This window comes from Protomyctophum parallelum (assembly GCF_964188405.1).
Source record: "Protomyctophum parallelum genome assembly, chromosome: 9".
NCBI lineage: Eukaryota > Metazoa > Chordata > Actinopteri > Myctophiformes > Myctophidae > Protomyctophum > Protomyctophum parallelum.
Window position 1 is genome coordinate 8,437,411 of NC_139706.1, and position 21,218 is coordinate 8,458,628.

Below are 21,218 nucleotides of genomic sequence, written 5' to 3' on the forward strand. Positions count from 1 at the left end.
TTTTTCACCCCAGACAGCGTTTCTCTCATCCACTGATTGGAGATAATGTGCAAAAAAAAATTGTTTGCGGTGGGGGTGAATTAGCCATACTTGAAATGAACTTCGATGGTATACGTTGGATTGTTTTTTTTTTTGCGATTCAGATGCTATACAGACTGTGCATATTGTCAGATTTAAACAATTGAAGGATTTCTTTTATATCATACAGCGACACATTTATTATGATTTTTTTCTTTATGTTATTAAAATCTCAGTGTACCAGCTGAATCTCTACGGTACATTCTTATTACAGATCGGTAAAGTGGAAGAAGTACTTAATTGTTTTACTTAAGTAAAAGTATCAATACTGCAATCTAGAACTTTTACTCTGTTACAAGATAAAGTCTGGAATTCAAAATGTACTTGAGTAAGAAGTATAAAAGTATTGGAATCAAAATGTACTTAAAGTTCCAAAAGTAGAAAGTAATCACTGTGCAGATTTTCCTGTTTTCAAATGTATACAAATCTTACAAAATAGCAGATCTACAAGCTCACAATGCGTTGCATCGCAAGTTCGCAAAACACATTGTGAGCTTGTAGATTGGCTATTTTAAAATGGTCAAAATGTATATGGGCTAAAGTGGCTATATTTTGGAATAATAATCAAAGTAGTAACTAGTAAATGTTTTAAATGTAGTGGACATGGAAAATACTCAAATAAAGTACAAATATCTCAAAAAAATACTTAGTTCTTAGTTACTTTCCACCACTGTATATTGGTGGAGCTTAAGTGCAGCCTTTTCCTCGGTATGAATGGATGTTTTTATCTGAGCTTTCGATCCACAACGTAGCCCATCAAGATCGCCATGGTTGCCCACTCTGCTAGCCTCGTTTGCAGCCTGATTCACCGGGATTTGGTTTTGTCACTTGGCTACTCGGGGAAAAATTCACGGAACGTAGCGAATCAGGTTGGAAGCCAGGCTACACCTCTGCAGTTAAATTAAATTCATTTTGACTCTCCAAACCCTATTCAAAGTCCACACGGACTGTGTTGAGTGTTCTGCCAAGATGCTGAGTTTGATAGATGCCCAGTCTTAACCCATTCTGTACGGGAAACCCTTTTGGTGTTTTAACTAAGCATATGTTATACTTTAGCTATTCAAAAATAGCAGATCTACGAGCTTGTAGGTCTGCTATTTTTGAAAAATCGTGAAAATGCGGCACAAATCTTTGAAATATATATTCTTTCAGAGGACTTTTTTTTTATTTCGACGTCAGGCCTAAATGTGTTAACAACATTGTGCTCCCTTTACATGTAAGTCCATGATCAGATTGTGTGGCGTGCCGACTAGTGCCAGCTAGTTTGATATCACCCGGGGGTTGTAAATTGAGCCCACATTTATTGGAACACAGAAAAGCACATTGTACCGCATTGAATGTTTTTTCATGTGTGCACTGAATACCGTTCGTTTCTCAATTCTAAGTCTGGAGACAGAACTGTTTAGTTTAAACCCTGTCAACTGTCGAATATGGTTCACAGGAACGTCAAACAAAGTACTGGAAGAAATATTCCAAAACATGTATACTCTCTTTCTGTGTCCACTCGGACTTCCTTCTGCATCTGTAGAGAAAAACACTTTCCCACCACTGGAGAGGCCTAGATGGATCGACCGGCACCGCTGGGGAAGGCACGACAGGGAATTGTGTCCATTTTATTTCTAAATTGGTTGGTCGAGGCTCGAGGGCACAGGGGAACTTGGAGAAAGATTGAAACTACTGCCTGTAGACTTTGTTGAAGAATTTTCATTACCAAACAGCACACAGGTGTTATTCTTTCTTATTTTAGTTATTTGTAGTGTTATTTTTTCTTCTTTTTGGAGGGGTGAGGAGGGGGGGGGGGGGGGGGGGGGGTTGTATACAATATGTATGTGACTGTGTTTTCAAACGTCTTCCTGTCAGGCTTGTGTCTCAATGTTTGCCTATACCCTCTGCAGGTCAACAGTGGGGGGTATTTATTGGCCTATACCCTCTGCAGGTCAACAGTGGGGGGTATTTATTGGCCTATACCCTCTGCAGGTCAACAGTGGGGGGTATTTATTTGGCCTATACCCTCTGCAGGTCAACAGTGGGGGGTATTTATTGGTCTATACCCTCTGCAGGTCAACAGTGGGGGGTATTTATTGGTCTATACCCTCTGCAGGTCAACAGTGGGGGGTATTTATTGGCCTATACCCTCTGCAGGTCAACAGTGGGGGGTATTTATTGGCCTATACCCTCTGCAGGTCAACAGTGGGGGGTATTTATTTGGACTATACCCTCTGCAGGTCAACAGTGGGGGGTATTTATTTGGACTATACCCTCTGCAGGTCAACAGTGAGGGGTATTTATTTGGACTATACCCTCTGCAGGTCAACAGTGGGGGGTATTTATTTGGACTATACCCTCTGCAGGTCAACAGTGGGGGGTATTTATTGGCCTATACCCTCTGCAGGTCAACAGTGGGGGGTATTTATTTGGCCCTGCCTCTGTCTGTGTGTCCACACCCAGGGCGTGACGTACTGCGGGGAGAGCTCTGCCAGTACTCTGACCATGGCCAACGTCCCCTGGCACCAGGAAGTGGTCAGCTTCGTCCAGCGGCTGGCTGACATGCTGCCTCAGTACGAGATCGCCTGTGAACACGAGCATTCCAACTGCCTGCTTCTCGCACACACAAAGGTAAGACACATGCTTATTACTTCCATTGACCATCCATCAAAACAATGTGCATCTATTTTTAAGCAAAATAGATCAAATATATAGTTTGTAATTTTTAGCTTAAAGATTGGTGGTAAAACATACTTACTTCCGTTGACCATCCATAGAGACCATCCATAAAGTGCTGTCAAAATAGATTTAATCAAATACATTAAATCTTATAAAATCTTATAGTTTTTCCGGCCCTTGGCTAATAATAACGGAACGTGAAAAAAGGATGCTTTGGATGCATGTGCGTTGTTTAATTGTCAATCAACGGCATGTGCAAGAAAAGCACGCACAAGAGCGCGAGCCCCGGCCAGGTCAACAATCTGCAATGTTGAGAGCTGGAGCAGCTGGATAAATCCCACAGGAGTTAACGTTGTACTCTGAACAAAGTAGGTTTGTTCAGCTTTGTATGAACCAAATACTACACATACCACCCAAGTCAGGATTTTACTAGTCAGCTGCATTCTAGTGGCCAATAATAATCACAAACACACACAGTAAAAGGTGCATGGGCGAGTGCAATAGAGGACACTCTTGTAAGAACTGGGTTACATGACAGTTTTCTAAATAACAGTGTTGTAAACATCTCCATGGTTAAAGACACACTTTATAGTTTATTTCAGAACAAATGGCCACAGGACATATTGTACAAACCAAAGCTGAGAACATTTGTTACGATAAAAAGCTGTTATGCTAGTGAAAAGTACGTCTGTGCCCCATTATCCAAAAGACAAAGACCCCTATGTGCCCAACTTCGTTCTGGGATCTTGCCCTTGCACCTTGAGACTGGGAGGTATAGAGGAGTTACAGAAGAAGAACGTATTTGCACCTATTGTGATATAAATGATATTGAGAATGAGTTCCATTTTATTTTCTATTGCCCGTTGTATCATGAGCTACGTCAAAAGTTATTTAACAGATGTAAAAAATATAGATCTGATGTGGTGCAGTGATGCAGAGCGACTGAGATGGATTTTCGAACAGAAGATATTTGCATTAGCAGAATATATAGAGAAAGCTTGGGACATACGGACAAAGAAAACGTATATGTTTCTGTTTTTGTTTGATCAAATACTTGGTATAACTTCTGTGTGGGAAGTGAACGTGATACTGTTTATTTATGTTCTTGGTGTCTTATAATCCCGTAAGGGATGGGCTTTAACAACAAGACACGAAAAAAAAAAAAAATCATTCATTCATTCATTCATTCACAATAGACAAATGTACTGTACTGTGTATTACCTTTTCCTAAATATGTTCTTTTCCCCCCCTTGTCTCTTAATGTTATTCTTGTGGTATGCCTATCGCGACACACATGCCTTCCAGCAGGTCTCAATGGGTTCATTTACTCACTCTTTCTATGGATCTTTTCTATAGCCTGCTGTAAAAACTCCATCAAAGAGACTTTTATATGATCATGTCTTCCTCAGCCACTGTTGTATTGATCGCTGCTCTCAGTGTGTTCCTTCATGTTGATTCATCGTACGCTGTCCCCTGGGGAGACACAGCATCAATAATACCTCTCCCCCATTGTACTCTGCCCCCTGCTGGGGAGACACAGCATCAATAACCCATTCTGACCTGAGATCAGATTCATACGAGGTTTCCGCCGGACACACACTGGTCTGATGAACCCATTCTGACCTGAGATCAGATTCTAAAAATGTCAGTCGTTCTTCGATTTTTCAAAAATAGCAGACCTACAAGCTCGTATCGCGCCACTCGGTGGCGCGATATGAGCTTGTAGATCTGCTATTTTTCAATAGCTAAAGCATAACATGATGCTGACACCAAAATGGGTGCCCGGTCAGAATGGGATAATACCTCTCCCCAGCTACTGTACCATTTCCCCATGTATTGATTTGCGCGAGTTTAACTTATTCACATGGGATGTCAGCTTGCATACAGTATTTAAACAAACAAACCAGCAAACAATATACTGTAGTGTGTGTGTGTGTGCGCGCGGTGTGTGTGTACTTCAAATTCGACACACGCTTTCCACACCACCACGTGGAGTGCAGTGCCCGGCCTTGAGTCGGTCAGATTCACGGTTGTTCAGAACCGCTCTGGTCAGGCTCTGCCAGTGGACCTAATGAGCCTACGTCCACTTTCCAGGCTCTGCCTGAGCCAATTGATTGCCAATTGGCAAACCCCAGCCTACACCTGCCGAATTCCCCACATCTGCCGATTGATTTCTTAGTCAGTCCACTTTTCACAGTCGGTTTGCTCTCTTCAGACATTCTCCATACAATCTCCATGGAAGATTATCACTACACAAGGATTTTCCGCCGATACCCCCCCCCCCCCAACACCCCCATAATCCCATGTATGGCCAGGCAACGCTGACGAAGGCTACACACCGAAACATGTTCGTTGTTTTGCTGTCTGCTTTGCAGCATACCTTACCTGCTATGGAACAATAACGTGCATTAAAGGACTTATACATTCCCGATTTTCATTGATCCTAACTTGCATTGTTCCCAAGTAGGCCGGTAACTGGATCAAGCCCCAGTAAACTTATATTACAATACCGGAGTCGGAGCTCTCACTTCTTTTGAATTCCCTCCTCCTCCTTGTTTGTTATCTCTCTATCTTTGCTTACCCTCGATGTGTGTGATGAGGTAATTAACCGAGCATTACGTCTGTGTTCCCCCTTGGAAATCAGCCTAATAGCAGAGTGTGAGAGAGAGAGAGAGAGGAAAGCATCTGCTGAAATGATTAGAATGAGTAATTTATACTCTGTCATTATGATATGATGCTGTGAATAGCCGATCTACAAGCTCACAGTGCGTCAAGTTGGGACATGTGGCGATGTGACACGTCGTGAACTACATCTTTTTAAAAGCAGCTTAATCTTTGCCCATCTTTGGAACAGGACATACAATATCCCCTTAGCACGCTCCCACAACTCAACATCCCCTCTCTTTCTATATAAATATAGAGGGGATAATTATTTTATATCTTTTTTCCATTTTTCACCCAGTGTCAATTATCAAATGTAATCCTGGGTTCTACACTGGGGAGAGCAACGGACTTTTCACCTGACAGGGGGAGTTTCCCTGGTTGGACACACAGGGAAGGAACACGTTATTCCAACCAGTTCCCTTCCCCTCCAACAGGCGCCACAGCTGGCCAGGGGGGGGAAGTTTAGAGACCAGGGCTACTGCATGTTTTTTGTGAGGGACATGGGGAGAACATAAAGATAAACAAAAAATAAAAATGATCAAAACATGCAAACTCCACACAGAAAGGCCCTTTCGCCAACCCCACCCACTGATGACGTGGAGGAGAGAACACGCCCCCAGCGTCCCCAGCGGGAATTGAACCCAGGACCTTCTAGCTGTGAGGCGACAGCACTACCGACTGCAGGCTCCACGTGCCCCCAAAATAAATTGTTTTATGAAGACATTTTGACAGATTATTATTATTATATTATGCAGTACATGCACAGTTGCACACTTCCCAACCACGGAAAAAGCTGTTAAAGAGCCAGTTGTTCCCTTAATGCTCCATCCGTCACAAGCCGGCCAACAAGGCCAAAATCAATATTTCACTGCATTGATTTACGCCTTCTTCCTCTTTGGTTCTCTCTCTTCATCACCGTCTTTCTTCTTACTTAAGTGTGATCTATAAGCACGCAAGTTGTGCCACCACTTTAGACACCTTCATTCATTTACTCACAATCTCCCCATTTACTGCTGTTACTACTGCCTTATATACACATGCATGTGCACGCCACGTACACACACACACACACACACACACACACAACAACAACAACTTTAACTCACACTCTCTCCTTCCATTTCGACCCCCAGTGGGTCTTCGCCAGGTATGCCTGATGAAGACCCATTGGCGGTCGAAACGTTGTCATCTTTAACTTCAATACATTTTTCCTTGGCGGCTACAAAACAGTGTGCGGACTACATCTTCTTTTCCTATATATGTATAATAAAGTAACAGTGTTGGAGGCAGCTCAGGGAAAAGAGAATGGCACTGCGTTCTAATTGCTGTGTGTGTGTGTGTGTGTGTGTGTGTGTGTGTGTGTGTGTGTGTGTGTGTGTGTGTGTGTGTGTGTGTGTGTGTGTGTGTGTGTGTGTGTGTGTGTGTGTGTGTGTGTGTGTGTGTGTGTGTGTGTGTGTGTGTGTCTCAATTTACAATTTACAATTTAGACATTTAGCAGACGCTCTTAATCCAGAGCGACTTACATTTAAGCAAGAACAAAAGCATGGGAATACATCACATAAAAGCATTTATCATGAAACATGCGTAAGCTAAGAAAGTAACAGTGGAATATCTATATAATGAAACTATACATACACTATACATATAAACTATACATATTTACTACTATGCTATACATATGTACTATGGCGTGCTATGACTATATACAATACAATTATAGTGATGTCTACATAACATGCTATAAGTCTGTGTCAAATGCTATCTAAGCCAACAGAAATGCTATCTAAGGGGTTAGGGTAAGTGCTATGGGCCATGATGGAGTCTGAAAAGGTGGGTTTTCAGGCTACGGCGGAAGATTTGGAGTGATGCTGCAGTTCTGACTGCAATGGGAAGTGCATTCCACAGTTTTGGAGCCAGAAGAGTTTGGGACGTGTGGAGCGTTGTCCCGGTGTTTTTTGTGAGGGTACTTCCAGTTTCCCTGCGTTGGCTGATCTGAGTGCGCGGGAGGGTTTGTAGGGTTCAATCATACTTGCAAGATATGGGGGAGCCATACCTTTGGTTGCTTTGAATGCCAGCATCAGAGTTTTGTATTCTGTGCGGGCAGCGACCGGCAGCCAGTGGAGGGAGCGGAGCAGGGGGGAGACATGTGAGAATTTTGGCTGGTTGAAGACCAAGCGAGCTGCTGCATTTTGGATCAGCTGGAGAGGCTTAAGTGCACATGCTGGTAGGCCAGTAAGGAGGGAGTTACAATAGTCGAGTTTTGACAGGACTGTTGTCTAGATTAGGAGCTGGGCTGATTCCTGGGTGAGGAACGGTCTAATTCGTTGTATGTTATAGAGTGTGAACCTACATGATCGAGTGACAGCTGTGATGTGAGCTTTGAACGAGAGCTGACTGTCCAGGACAACACCAAGATTCCTGGCTGTTGGGACAGACGTTACCAGGGCGTTGTCTACGGAAATAGTTAGCTCCCGCATAGGGCAGGACTTAGCTGGGAAGAAGAGAAGCTCAGTCTTGTCTGGGTTCAGCTTGAGGTGGTTGGAGGACATCCACTGTGAGATGTCAGCCAGGCATGCAGTGATGCGCTCTTCCACCTGAGTGGCAGAGGGGGGGAAGGATAGGAACAATTGTGTGTCATCGGCGTAGCAGTGATAGGATATATTGTGAGCAGAGATGATAGTGCCAAGGGATTTAGTGTACAGTGAGAAAAGGAGGGGACCAAGTACAGATCCCTGTGGGACCCCAGTTTGGAGGGTTCGGGGGGATGATAACAGACCTTTCCAGGAAACCTGGTAGGTCCGGTCGGTTAGGTAGGAGGAGAACCACTTTAGTGCCGTTCCACCGATGCCTAGGTCCGCTAGGGTGTCTAGGAGCAGCTGGTGGTTCACTGTGTCAAATGCTGCTGATAGGTCTAGGAGAATCAGTACTGCAGAGTGGGAAGCAGCTTGGGCAGCATGTAGTGCTTCTGTGACTGCCAGCAGGGCAGTTTCTGTGGAGTGGGCCTTCTTGAATCCGGACTGGTTGGGATCCAGCAGGTTGTTCTGTGAGAGATGGAGAGAGAGCTGGTTGGAGACGACACGTTCAATGGTTTTAGAAATAAATGAAAGGAGTGATACCGGTCTGTAGTTCTTGACATCTGAGGGGTCAAGGGTTGGTTTTTTGAGGAGTGGTGTTACTCTGGCTGACTTGAGGGCAGATGGGACGCAGCCTGAGGTTACTGAGGTGTTGATGATGGAGGTGATGAAGGGGAGTAGATCAGGTGCGATGGTCTGGAAGATTGGAGACGGGACAGGGTCAAGAGGACAAGTGGTAGGTCTAGAGGATGTTACTAGTTGTAGAACCTCGTCTGGGGAAAGAGGAGAGAAGGAGGACATGCATGGTATGTTGGGGTTGGTGTTGGTTGAGTCAGATGCCACTTTATGTGGGAGGGGAGGAAAGGAGCTGCTGATATCATCAACCTTCTTCTCGAAGTAGTTGACAAAATCATCAGCAGTGAGGGATGAAGGTTGAGTGGGGGGAGGGGGTTTAAGGAGGGAGGTGAAAGTGGAGAAGAGCTTCCTTGGGTTAGAAGTACAGGATTGGATTTTGGTGTGGTAGAAAGAGGTTTTAGCAGTGGTTAGTGAGTGGGCAAAGGCAGAGAGGAGTGAGTGAAAGTGTGAAAGGTCATCTGGTAGCTTCGTCTTGTGCCACTTTCTTTCGGCTGCCCTTAGAGGTGTTCGTTCAGATCTGAGAGTTTCAGATAGCCAGGGAGCCAGTGGACATGGGCGAGCTGGCCTGGATGAGAGCGGGCAGTGTTGGTCGAATGCAGATGAGATAGAGGAGAGGAAGGATGAGGTTGCAGTGTCAGGTGAGAGGGAGAGGAATGACTCCAGGGAGGGTAGAGAGGAGAGAATAGAGGATGAGAGGGAGGAGGGGTTTAGGGATTTGAGATTGCGTCGGGAGGTGACGTTCGGGGGGTTAGTAGGTTTAGGCTTAGGTTTAGGTTTAGGTTTAGTCTCCACTCTGTATAAACCATCCTGATTCTGAACAACACCTTGAATCCATCGCACACATAACAAATGGATGTAGTGCATACAAAAACTGGATTGTTGACCTAGTGTCTGATGCAGTTCGAAAGTATGTGCCATCTAGTGCAGCAATGTATAAACATTCAAGAGTGTTACCAGATTGGTTTAGCTGTGCATGCAATGTCTTTGCTAACATTCCGAATACACCTGATGTTGTCTTTGTTGACACCAGTCACAAGGAGGTCCTGATTCTGGAGGTGGGCTGTGTCTTTGATTTGTACATGGACCAGGCATTCCAAGATAAATATTCAACCAAGTATCAACCATTACTTGGAAGTATAACAAACTTGGGGTATCGCTGTAGATTTGCCATACTGATATTCGGAAGCCTGGGCCATGTGCATAAACTGACCATGAGTGGCCTAAGAATAGCTGGCATGACAAAAAGCAAAGCCAAACAAACAACTTGCCAAATACTGTTCTGTTTCGGCTGTTATAGGCAGCTTGTCTGTGTGTAATATTGCGATTATACGACAGTTTGATTACAACTAACTAAGACATTCACTAAAAATACATAATTTATTTAATGACAGATGTAGCCACTACGACCGAAAATGTCCCTGGAAAATCGCTAGCCTGGCAAAAAGAGCAGCGAGACTTGGCACAGCTGATTTTTGAGTGGTGAAACCACTCCCTTACGGAGCTGTGTGTGTGTGCCTGCCTGGGTGGGTATGAGGCTGAGCACGAAAATAGCATGGTTGTTTTTCACCACCTGTGCGCAACCTAACACACACACAAACACACACACACACACACACACACACACACACACACACACACATATATTAAGTGTATATATGATTTTGGGTGTGCCAGACAGTACAGTGACAGTACAGTACAGTACAGTAGAGGGACCCCCACACGGTAACTCTCATTTCTCAACCGTTTCGGACGTGGGACGGCTCGCCGGAATCGGCCCGGCCCCCTGGGCACGACCCTGGGGGTCTGGATGTTCCGGGGACCCCCCCAGGGACTCCCTGGGGACCCCCGGAGACCCCCACATGGTAAATCTCATTTCTCTACCGTTTCGGACTTTGGCTCAGCGGCTCGCCGGAACCGGGCCAGCACCCTGACCGTGTTCCTGTGGGTCTGGAACCCCCGGGGACCCCCAGGGACCCCCACACGGAGTTGCACCACTCACTTCACACGGGTGTGATTTTATGTTTTTGATTAGGCGTTCCATCATGCTGGTTTGAAGCCGGGCTAGATGGCTATTTCAACCAATCTGACTGCTTCCTGGAAACGCCCTGTTGCATAATGTACAGTGCAGTGCGTTGGCATCTGGCAGACCTCAGGTAGTTGAGTGTGACTGAGAGGCCATCTGGTCATCAGAAGGTTGCCGGTTCTCCCCTCCCTGAGGCTCACAGTCTGAGTTGAAGCATTTAATCCCTCACTGCTCCCCAGGTGTCTTATTACAGCCTTTAAGAACTGAGGCCGATTCTACAAACGCCCTCTTCTAAATCAGTAGTTCTCACACTTTCAAGATTTCAAAAATAGCAGACATACAAGCTCGCAGCGCGGCACAAAGGGGACACGCTGTGAGCTTGTAGATCTGGCTTTTAATCGATGGTGCAGGGTCACATTTTTCATCACAAGAGGCTGTCTTGTTCCATACAATCACACTGTGTTGCTTAGAGACTGGAATACTTTAACTCTGCACGTTCTATTGAGATTCCGGCTGAACAAATTGCTTCCCTCCTTGTTACATTAACTCCCAGCAGGCCTCCTTTTTTAAAGCCCTCAGGGTTCATTAGCAGAGTAGCGGGTAAAACCGTACCAGTTCCTTCAATGACTCACAGAGATTAAAAGAAGCATGTAATGGCTGTTTTAAATCTAAATTCCCATACCCTCAGTGGTGCCATGATGTCCAACAGAATGTCTATAATTGGACAAGTGAGAGATATTGCCTTTTTATGTATCGCTAAGGCTAACCCCCTTCCGTGACCTTGTATAATCGACGTGATTGGTTTTAAAAATAATAATAACTTACGGTTGCATTTGATGCGTCACCGACACGCGTCTATAGTAGGGTCGGTTAGTTAGTCCTCCGGTCGCTATAGGGAGCGAGATTATGAATGCCATTTTTGTCCAGAGTGCATTTTCTGTGATTTGCTTTGAGTGGCTTCGTGCTAAAGCAGTACATTTAATGTCTGGATTTTATAGCACCCATATCTTTTCCAGTTCTTCCTTTTTGAAAACATCTTAAGTCCATTGTCCCTTGTTAATAAACAAACTACATGATGCACATTGCTACAGTTTTCTATCTCCTCTGTTTGTCTCGTCTGCCGTGTGTGTGTCCAGTTCAAAGTGGAGGGCGAGTGGTGGACGTGGATCGACTACGATCGTTTCCAGGAGCTGGTGGCGGCCCATGATGAACAGAACGGGGGACTGCAGAGCTTCTCTGCCCTGGACTACATGGCCAAGACGCCCCGCTGGGCTCTGTTCGGAGCCCAGGAGCAAGGCTTTGATCCCGCCGAGACGCGCTTCCAGCGGCGCAGCAACAAGGCCAAAAACATCTCCGGATGCTGAGAATAGAGGGAGTGAAGTTGTTGCACATATTAATGAAATGACTACTTGGAACGAGGAGTTTGTATGCACGCCGAGTTTCACTCGCAGATTACATCTGGTAATCACCAGTAGGTTACTTTATCAGTCGAATGCAAGGCTCGCCTGAGCCTACTGGCTGTGATTAGGAAACGCAGAGACGTCCGACGTGTCGGCTGCGTTGTCCGACTATTACTAACACTAAAACCCTAAATCTAACCCTGACCTCCGTCGTAACCGGCAAGTCAGTAAGTCGTAAGTCAGTTTCATGATGTTTTGGCTTCGGCAGCAGTCATTTCACTTCCCCGTTTTCCTAACAGCAGCCAGTAGGCTCCAGGTCCTGGAGCCTGGAGTCCAGGAGATTGTATTCGAGGGATAAGTTACCGACAGGTGAATGATTATCGGTTGATAACATCCAAAGCGGGTGGTTTCACACAAACCTTTTCTCCTTTGTGTTGTTTTTTTTTGTTTCTCAAAGCATTCCACTATGAACTTGAACTTTTTTTTAATCTTCGCTCTGCAGGTTTGATTTGTTTGCTGGACCTCTGATTCTTCAGTCATTCCACCTCACTGTTCCATTAAAAGTTCCTCTCTTCTCTACTTTTAGGACCTCACACCTTGAATATTTCCTCTCCTTTCTGATCACTATTACATGTCAATGGCTGTGGCTTTTATTGCCCAGAATGGAGGCATTTGGGAAGGATCATGCTGTTTATGTAGTGCCGGCGAGCGACACACAACACATTTCTTTCCTTTCTGACACTTTAACAATAAAGCTTCTTCTAATGCTGGCAGCTCGGGACATGCACAGGATGTTCAAGCAGGTCCAATCTTTTCCCCCCACATGTCAACTCATGTTGTGTAGCTGCAGTTCTTTCCCAGGTTAACCTTGAACACTCAACACACTCATTAGAAATGTGTGCCACGCTTAGTCATATAGGTAAGGTATATAGGGCTAATAGTAATATGTGGTGTAGCAAGGATTCATGATTTTATTTGATTTTATTAGACGACGTTGTAAACTCTAAGTACTGGACCCTCGTCTGGTTTGACAGACGGGTAGTGTGTGCCGGCTGGGTGGTGTGTGTGACAATCCGGTTGAAGTATACCTTTGGTACGGCGACAGCGGCGGCGGGCCCGGGAGAACAATAACGCGACAGGAGACAGTATCACAAAATGTATTACACACACAGGAACATTTATAGAGCTGGATCCCAATGACGTGACAACAACACTTGAGACATAATAACCGCTAACTGCAGCAAGGCTGACCTTGCTGTCTGAGATGTCTAACTATAAAGTATGCTACAGCTCAGGCAGTACACAATACATATCAAGTACACTGTGATCTCACGTACAAGTACACAGCCATGGGCGATCAGATTATAACAGACGTCAAGCACGAAAAACAAGTTCCACCATGTTCACCTGGGAAACGTCAAGGATAGTCTTTCGACTTATTTTCATTGTGGTCCTTGGTCTGTGACAAACAACATCAGAATAATACTAGCAAGGAGGTGTGAACTATATACATAATTCCAGTTACACTGTCATGGAAAGCAGCAAAAAGATGACATACCCATGTTGTTAGTTGAAAAAAACGATGATGTAACTGGAAGACGGGTTTCTGAACTGCCCACAGCCCTCCTATGAGTATTTATTATTATTTTTTGGATCAAGTTTTTAATAGTCTTTAGAACAACATAATAATAATAACAGAACAATAATAACATCCACGTGAGGGGGGGAATCCAAACCTACTCCTCCACACTGCGGGGGGGGGCGTCTCCATTTCTAGTTTGCTCGGCAGATCGTGTCGATGTTCGCCAAGCTCTAATAGCGGCAAACCAGCCACATGTTGATGCCCGCTCCCACAGCTTCATTCTACACTCGTCTGCCCACAGTTGTGTCGTATGTGATCTAAACCAAGAGTGCTGCCATCTGTTGACGGATGGGATTTTGCTGCGGCAGAGCGTTCACCAGAAGCGCATCGATATCGGTCTGGATGGCATCTTGCATTCTGTACTCGCCCCAAAAAGGCCTCTGCCCGGGCTCTGGACAGGGCCCCTGCCAGGGGTCGGAGCTGGCCTGTTCTGAGATCATTAGGACGTCTGCATATACTCCATATTTGGGCATGCCTGACAAAGAACTACATATATGGGCATAAAAGGGACACAGACATAATATCCGGGTGGCCGGGACTTGCATTTCCAACTTGCATCATTCCAAGTAGGCCCCATGGGCACCGCTCTTTATGCACATTGGAAACAGACCAAAAAAAATAGATATGTTTTGTGTATACTTTAATATGAATTCCTTGTTATCTCAGCTCCATTGTGCCACTTACAGCAGCGGCTCTCAAGCAGTGGTCCTTGAGGGGGTTCCAGGTGGTCCCCAGCTAAATGATGGACAGTTGGTAACCATATGGACCCTTATAGATCTTTAACTCTTGAGTGTTAAATAATTTTACACTCTCAAGAGTTAAATTATTGTCTGCATTACTTAATTTACAGGAAGTCTACACAATTAGAGAATGAAGAAGAATAGTTATTTTGACCTGTTTGCCTGTTATCTCTCCTAATGGTATACCAACATCAATACATCATGGAATTGTGGACAAGATCTTATCCAACAATAACAAAATACTGAGGCTAAATGTCATCAAAATGGTGGTCTGTGGCTCAAAATAAACAATGAAAAGAGTTCTAAACAGTGATCCTATAAAGTGTCAGGCTACTCACTGTATACTATAGCCTACTGTACGCACAATCCTGTTCCATTCTCCCTGCCTTCTGCCAGGCTCATCTCTCTTCTCTGGTCCTGTAGGCCTACTAAGCCGCCGAATCCAAATGTTACTTGAAACTGTCCAGTTTGATTGTTGATTTGCTTTTGCTTTTTTTATTTGCTATTATTATTTCCATATTGCTCCAGTGTTTCCCTGTGTGGGAAAAGAGCAGAACGACGGTTACAGTATGTATGTACACATGTATTTGTGCATTTTGTAATAAACGTGTGTAACAGGAGAATTTACTTGTCTTTCTTTGTCAGTTTACAGTAGATGCAGTTGCATTATGTACTTCCATTCATACATGTATGGAAGGACAGACATTCTGGCTGACACCTTAGCTGAGGGGGTGCTAGCTTGTTTTACAGGTTAGGCTTAGGTTTAGGCATAGTTTTACTGAGGTTCTGTTCATCAACACTTTGAGTCAGGGAAGTGTGCATTTATAATGAATTGAATTTTTATAGTGCTCAAAGCTCTTTACAATGGTTAATTCATTCATACATTGGGAGGTGAAGCGGCGAACAGTCGACGCCAGCATCCTCACTTCCCACATTCACACACCAATGGTGGCAAGCTAGCACCGAGTCACCACCGACCAACTCATTTGAGGCAATGTAAATGTAAGGCAAAGTGTCTTGCCCATGGACACTTTGACATGTAGACCCACGGATCATTGGATGACCTGCTCTACCTCTGAGCCACAGCCGCCCTGAATTTATGAAAGTTTATTTATGCTAAATGCCTATCTTGTAAATTGTCAGACGGTGCAATCAATGCATTGTGTCGCTCAGCAAAACTAGCTGATCTACAAGCCCACAATGCATTGCGCTGAGACGTGTTGTGAGCTTCTAGAGTAAATACTTAGGCATAAATCAGGCCTAATGATTATGTGCCTGGTCGTACGAATGTGAGAGTGATAATGGCTTTCGCAGATGTAAATGTGTTTGGGAATGTTTTCCAATTATCTGTGTGTGTGTGTGTGTGTGTGTGTGTGTGTGTGTGTGTGTGTGTGTGTGTGTGGCAGAAGAGAGAGAGAGTCTCTGACTCAACGATGTCCCAGAAACAAGAGAGATGGAGAGAGAATATGTGATGTCAGTTCATTGCAGCAGTGCCCTCTCTCCTCCATTCCAGCTCTCATTAGACTTGTGCGTGCCTGTGTGTGTGCAGGTGTCCGGGTATGCTTGTGCTGTATGTGCATGCTTTTCTGTGTGTGTGTGTGTGTGTGTGTGTGTGTGTGTGTGTGTGTGTGTGTGTGTGTGTGTGTGTGTGTGTGTGTGTGTGTGTGTGTGTGTGTGTGTGTGTGTGTGTGTGTGTGTGTGTGTGTGTGTGTGTGTGTGTGTGTGCGCGTGTGTGCGCGTGTGTGCGTGCGTGCGCATACTGCATGCACTGTATGTGTAATGTATCTGTTTGGGGCCAGATGTCCAGGGAGAGTGGGGTGTCAGTGCATGGGCAGAGCTCCAGTCCTGAGAGGTTCATGTCATCATGCATGCCTCCATCTGGCCCTCGCTCCCCAGGCCAGCACAGCACACCTCCTGGCTATAATGTGGGTGGTCTGACTGTAGAACCTGCTCCAACTAGCTGGGCCACGGCTTTGATAGTATCACTGTGTGGTCCGTAGAACCAGCTCCTGGTATCACTGTGTAGTCCGTAGAACCAGCTCCTATAGTATCACTGTGTGGTCCATAGAACCAGCTCCTAGTATCACTGTGTAGTCCGTAGAACCAGCTCCTATAGTATCACTGTGTGGTCCATAGAACCAGCTCCTATAGTATCACTGTGTGGTCCATAGAACCAGCTCCTGGTATCACTGTGTAGTCCGTAGAACCAGCTCCTATAGTATCACTGTGTGGTCCATAGAACCAGCTCCTAGTATCACTGTGTGGTCTGTAGAACCAGCTCCTATAGTATCACTGTGTGGTCCATAGAACCAGCTCCTGGTATCACTGTGTAGTCCGTAGAACCAGCTCCTATAGTATCACTGTGTGGTCCATAGAACCAGCTCCTAGTATCACTGTGTGGTCTGTAGAACCAGCTCCTATAGTATCACTGTGTGGTCCATAGAACCAGCTCCTATAGTATCACTGTGTGGTCCATAGAACCAGCTCCTGGTATCACTGTGTGGTCCATAGAACCAGCTCCTAGTATCACTGTGTGTTCCATAGAACCAGCTCCTAGTATCACTGTGTGGTCCATAGAACCAGCTCCTAGTATCACTGTGTGGTCCATAGAACCAGCTCCTAGTATCACTGTGTGGTCCATAGAACCAGCTCCTATAGTATCACTGTGTGTTCCATAGAACCAGCTCCTAGTATCACTGTGTGTTCCATAGAACCAGCTCCTGGTATCACTGTGTGGTCCATAGAACCAGCTCCTAGTATCACTGTGTGGTCCATAGAACCAGCTCCTATAGTATCACTGTGTGGTCCATAGAACCAGCTCCTAGTATCACTGTGTGGTCCATAGAACCAGCTCCTAGTGTCACTGTGTGGTCCATAGAACCAGCTCCTAGTATCACTGTGTGGTCCATAGAACCAGCTCCTAGTATCACTGTGTGGTCCATAGAACCAGCTCCTAGTATCACTGTGTGGTCCATAGAACCAGCTCCTAGTGTCACTGTGTGGTCCATAGAACCAGCTCCTAGTATCACTGTGTGGTCCATAGAACCAGCTCCTAGTATCACGGTGTGGTCCATAGAACCAGCTCCTATAGTATCACTGTGTGGTCCATAGAACCAGCTCCTAGTATCACTGTGCGGTCGAACCAGCTCCTAGTGTCACTGTGTGGTCTGTAGAACCAGCTCCTAGTATCACTGTGTGGTCCATAGAACCAGCTCCTATAGTATCACTGTGTGGTCCATAGAACCAGCTCCTAGTATCACTGTGTGGTCCATAGAACCAGCTCCTAGTATAACTGTGGTCCGTAGAACCAGCTCCTAGTATCACTTTGTGGTCCATAGAACCAGCTCCTAGTATCACTGTGTGGTCCGTAGAACCAGCTCCTAGTATCATTGTGTGGTCCATAGAACCAGCTCCTAGTATCACTGTGTGGTCCATAGAACCAGCTCCTAGTATCACTGTGTGGTCCATAGAACCAGCTCCTAGTATCACTGTGTGGTCCGTAGAACCAGCTCCTAGTATCACTGTGTGGTCCGTAGAACCAGCTCCTAGTATCACTGTGTGGTCCATAGAACCAGCTCCTAGTATAACTGTGGTCCGTAGAACCAGCTCCTAGTATCACTGTGTGGTCCATAGAACCAGCTCCTATAGTATCACTTTGTGGTCCATAGAACCAGCTCCTAGTATCACTGTGTGGTCCGTAGAACCAGCTCCTAGTATCATTGTGTGGTCCATAGAACCAGCTCCTAGTATCACTGTGTGGTCCATAGAACCAGCTCCTAGTATCACTGTGTGGTCCGTAGAACCAGCTCCTAGTATCACTGTGTGGTCCGTAGAACCAGCTCCTATAGTATCACTGTGTGGTCCATAGAACCAGCTCCTAGTATCACTGTGCGGTCCGTAGAACCAGCTCCAACCAGCCAGGGCCCACTGCCCAGTCATCATGGTGGCTTACATTATGGACCTCCTTGCAGGACAGTAGCATGCCGTGCTTTATTGAGATTTCACATTGTGTGTGTGTGTGTGTGTGTGTGTGTGTGTGTGTGTGTGTGTGTGTGTGTGTGTGTGTGTGTGTGTGTGTGTGTGTGTGTGTGTGTGTGTGTGTGTGTGTGTGTGTGTGTGTGTGTGCGTGCGTGCGTGCGTGCGTGCGTGCGTGCGTGCGTGCGTGCGTGCGTGCGCGTGCGTGTGTGTGTGTGTGTGTGTGTGTTGAAAAGGCCCTCCAGGTGGGGCCAATTAGCATTATAGGACAGAACTCACTGTGATTTGCTATGTAAGGCAGCTGGACCACAGCTCTAGTAGAGAAAAGTTTTTCTCAGTTTTAGTATGTGAGACAGGCAGCTCAGTACATGTGCCCCCACTGAGTGAAGACATGACCTATGGGCATTCTGTCTAGCAGGGGGAGTACTGAGGGGAGTACTAAAGCCAAATGATGAGTTGACCTCTGCCAAAAGTGCAATATGTTGAAAACAAAAATGCTTCAAATCATGAACACAGTGTCTGATTGCAGTGAAAGTTCACACAACTATTGTACACTCCCACAAATCAACATATTGTGCCTGTGCAATAACTTCTACATTGACTGAATTTCCAACATTGCTGGCGCACAATAACCTACAGTAGCTGACTTGGTGGAAACCTGTACTCACAGGAGTACTTTTTATAGTTTTTATTATAATTATAATTATAATTATTTTCTTGTTGCATGCATATTGTATTGTTGTGTTAGTGCAGTCTCATGTCAGAACATGCCCCACCAACATTTCACTGCTTGTATCTGAGTGATTGACACACACATCCATCTTCATGATCAGTACTTTATTTGGATTTTTTACAAATAAACAGAAAAACAAACAGAATACGTATGTATGGACATTATGTATGAGCACAAAAACATAATATAAAACAAGGATAGACAAGATAAACAATTAAAACTAAATCAAATGAAAAATTTAAATTAGTTTACACGACCAAACACGCAGCATCATCAACCGTATCATTATGCTAAGACAGTAAACAATCAAAAGGGCTTTGATGTGATGGATCACATCAATTAAGGACCGGCAACATGATTGAGGAACACGTTCCACTTCGAATCAAATGTATCTACCATAACTGATTATTCTGCTGAAAACAACAGTCCAAAACGAATTAGAAGGGAAGGGCAAAAACAAAACAATCATCATCAATGGTGTCTTTTACACCATCATGCTTTTGGAAAACGTCTCAACAAATGTATTCCTAGTTATTTCCATTCAAAAATTAAGATGGATGTATGTGTGACCCCGGCTGGTACACTTCTTCATGTATTGTGGGAGTGCCCTAGGGTGTGCTATTCATGGAAATATATAATGCAAATCACAAACCAGGATATTCCTTATACCCCTTCTCTGTTTATTCAGGGTGAACCATCGCCATTTAACCTCGCCTCACCAGGCTTTCCACCTCGGAGGAAAGCCTGGTCTCTGTTCCAAAAGTGCCGTGTGAACCATAGACTGTAAAAAATATGGACAAAGTGTTTTGGTGGCCTAGAATGGGCAGTAAATGAAACCTGTCTGTCAGGGCGCTGTAAGCGGTGTGAACCGGTCTGGAACGGATGATATCGTTACGTCATGTTGTAGTATTGTTTTGAAGTCATCAGGCAGGAACAATCAATCGGAACTTCCTTTTCCCTCAAACCGGAAGAATAACAATAAAAGCTCTCGTAGCCTGTAGCTTTTATTGAGAAAAATCGGTTTGAGGGAAAAGGAAGTTCCGGAAGATTGATGACTACAAAACAATACTACAACATGACGTAGCGATATCATCCTCTCCCGACCGGTTCATGAACCCGAAATGGAATGGTGCCCAGGCTAATTAAATGGAATGGTGACCAGGCTAATCGCCATTAAAACATCTTCCCGTGCCTCTAGTTCACTGGATTCATACAGCACTAATGGTGGGCAGGAAAATCATTGTTAAAGGTTTCATGACATTCATTTTCATTTATTTTTCTTTTTCTTTTTTCTTTTAGGTTTTATGACCTCAATTACACCCAAAAAACCTGAACTTCCAGTCTCATGCACACACAAATAAAATTGCTGCGCCCCTCACCTAGAAACAACCAATTACCAAGGTATACAAACCGGGTTTGTATAGCTCTTTCACTTTGACAAAATAGTTATTACACACCAAAAATCAAATTTTGTTTCATTCAACTGAATGTGTGAATGTGAGCCAGTCAGCGCAGCATTGTCATCATGACATGCCGGCCCATAATACACACATAATAACACGAGTGTTAATTGCGTTTCTCGGCATTGATCGAATACAACGGAGAATTCAACTCGCGGTTGAATATTAAGTGACTTGAAAATGTTCAAGTCAAGAGGGCTCAAGTCAAGTCAAGTCTCAAGTCCTTGGCGTTCAAGTCAAGTCAAGTCTCAAGTCTTTGGCATTCAAGTCCCAAGCAAGTCCAAGTCTATTTTTTATTTGATCAAGCAAGTCTAAAGTCATCAAAATCGGGACTCGAGTCCAAGTCGAGTCTCGAGTCTCGAGTCCAAGTCCCCACCTCTGTTGGATGGTAACCGTAAGGTTGCCAGTTCGAACCCGGGCTCCCCCAGAGTTACTGTCGAAGTGTCCTTGAGCAAGACACTGAACCCCTAATTGCTCCCGATGTGCTAGTTGGTGCCTTGCATGGTTTCCGCTGCCATCGGTGTATGAATGTGTGTGTGAATGGGTGAATGTAATGCACAATCTCTGTAAAGCGCCTTGGATAAAGGCGCTATATAAATGCACCATTTACCATTTACCATTTATATGATT

General features: G+C 44.9%; 1 protein-coding gene across 1 annotated transcript in view; it reads left to right on the forward strand.

Moving 5' to 3' along the window:
* tyw1 (tRNA-yW synthesizing protein 1 homolog) overlaps positions 1 to 12,086 on the forward strand; it is a 94,204-nt gene extending 82,118 nt beyond the window's left edge. The window contains exons 15-16 of the mRNA XM_083773075.1: positions 2,527 to 2,694; positions 11,775 to 12,086. Coding sequence (XP_083629201.1) covers positions 2,527 to 2,694; positions 11,775 to 12,002 — 396 coding nt within the window. The 3' untranslated portion in view covers positions 12,003 to 12,086. The remainder of the gene's footprint in view (positions 1 to 2,526; positions 2,695 to 11,774) is intronic.
* Positions 12,087 to 21,218: the final 9,132 nt, after the last annotated feature.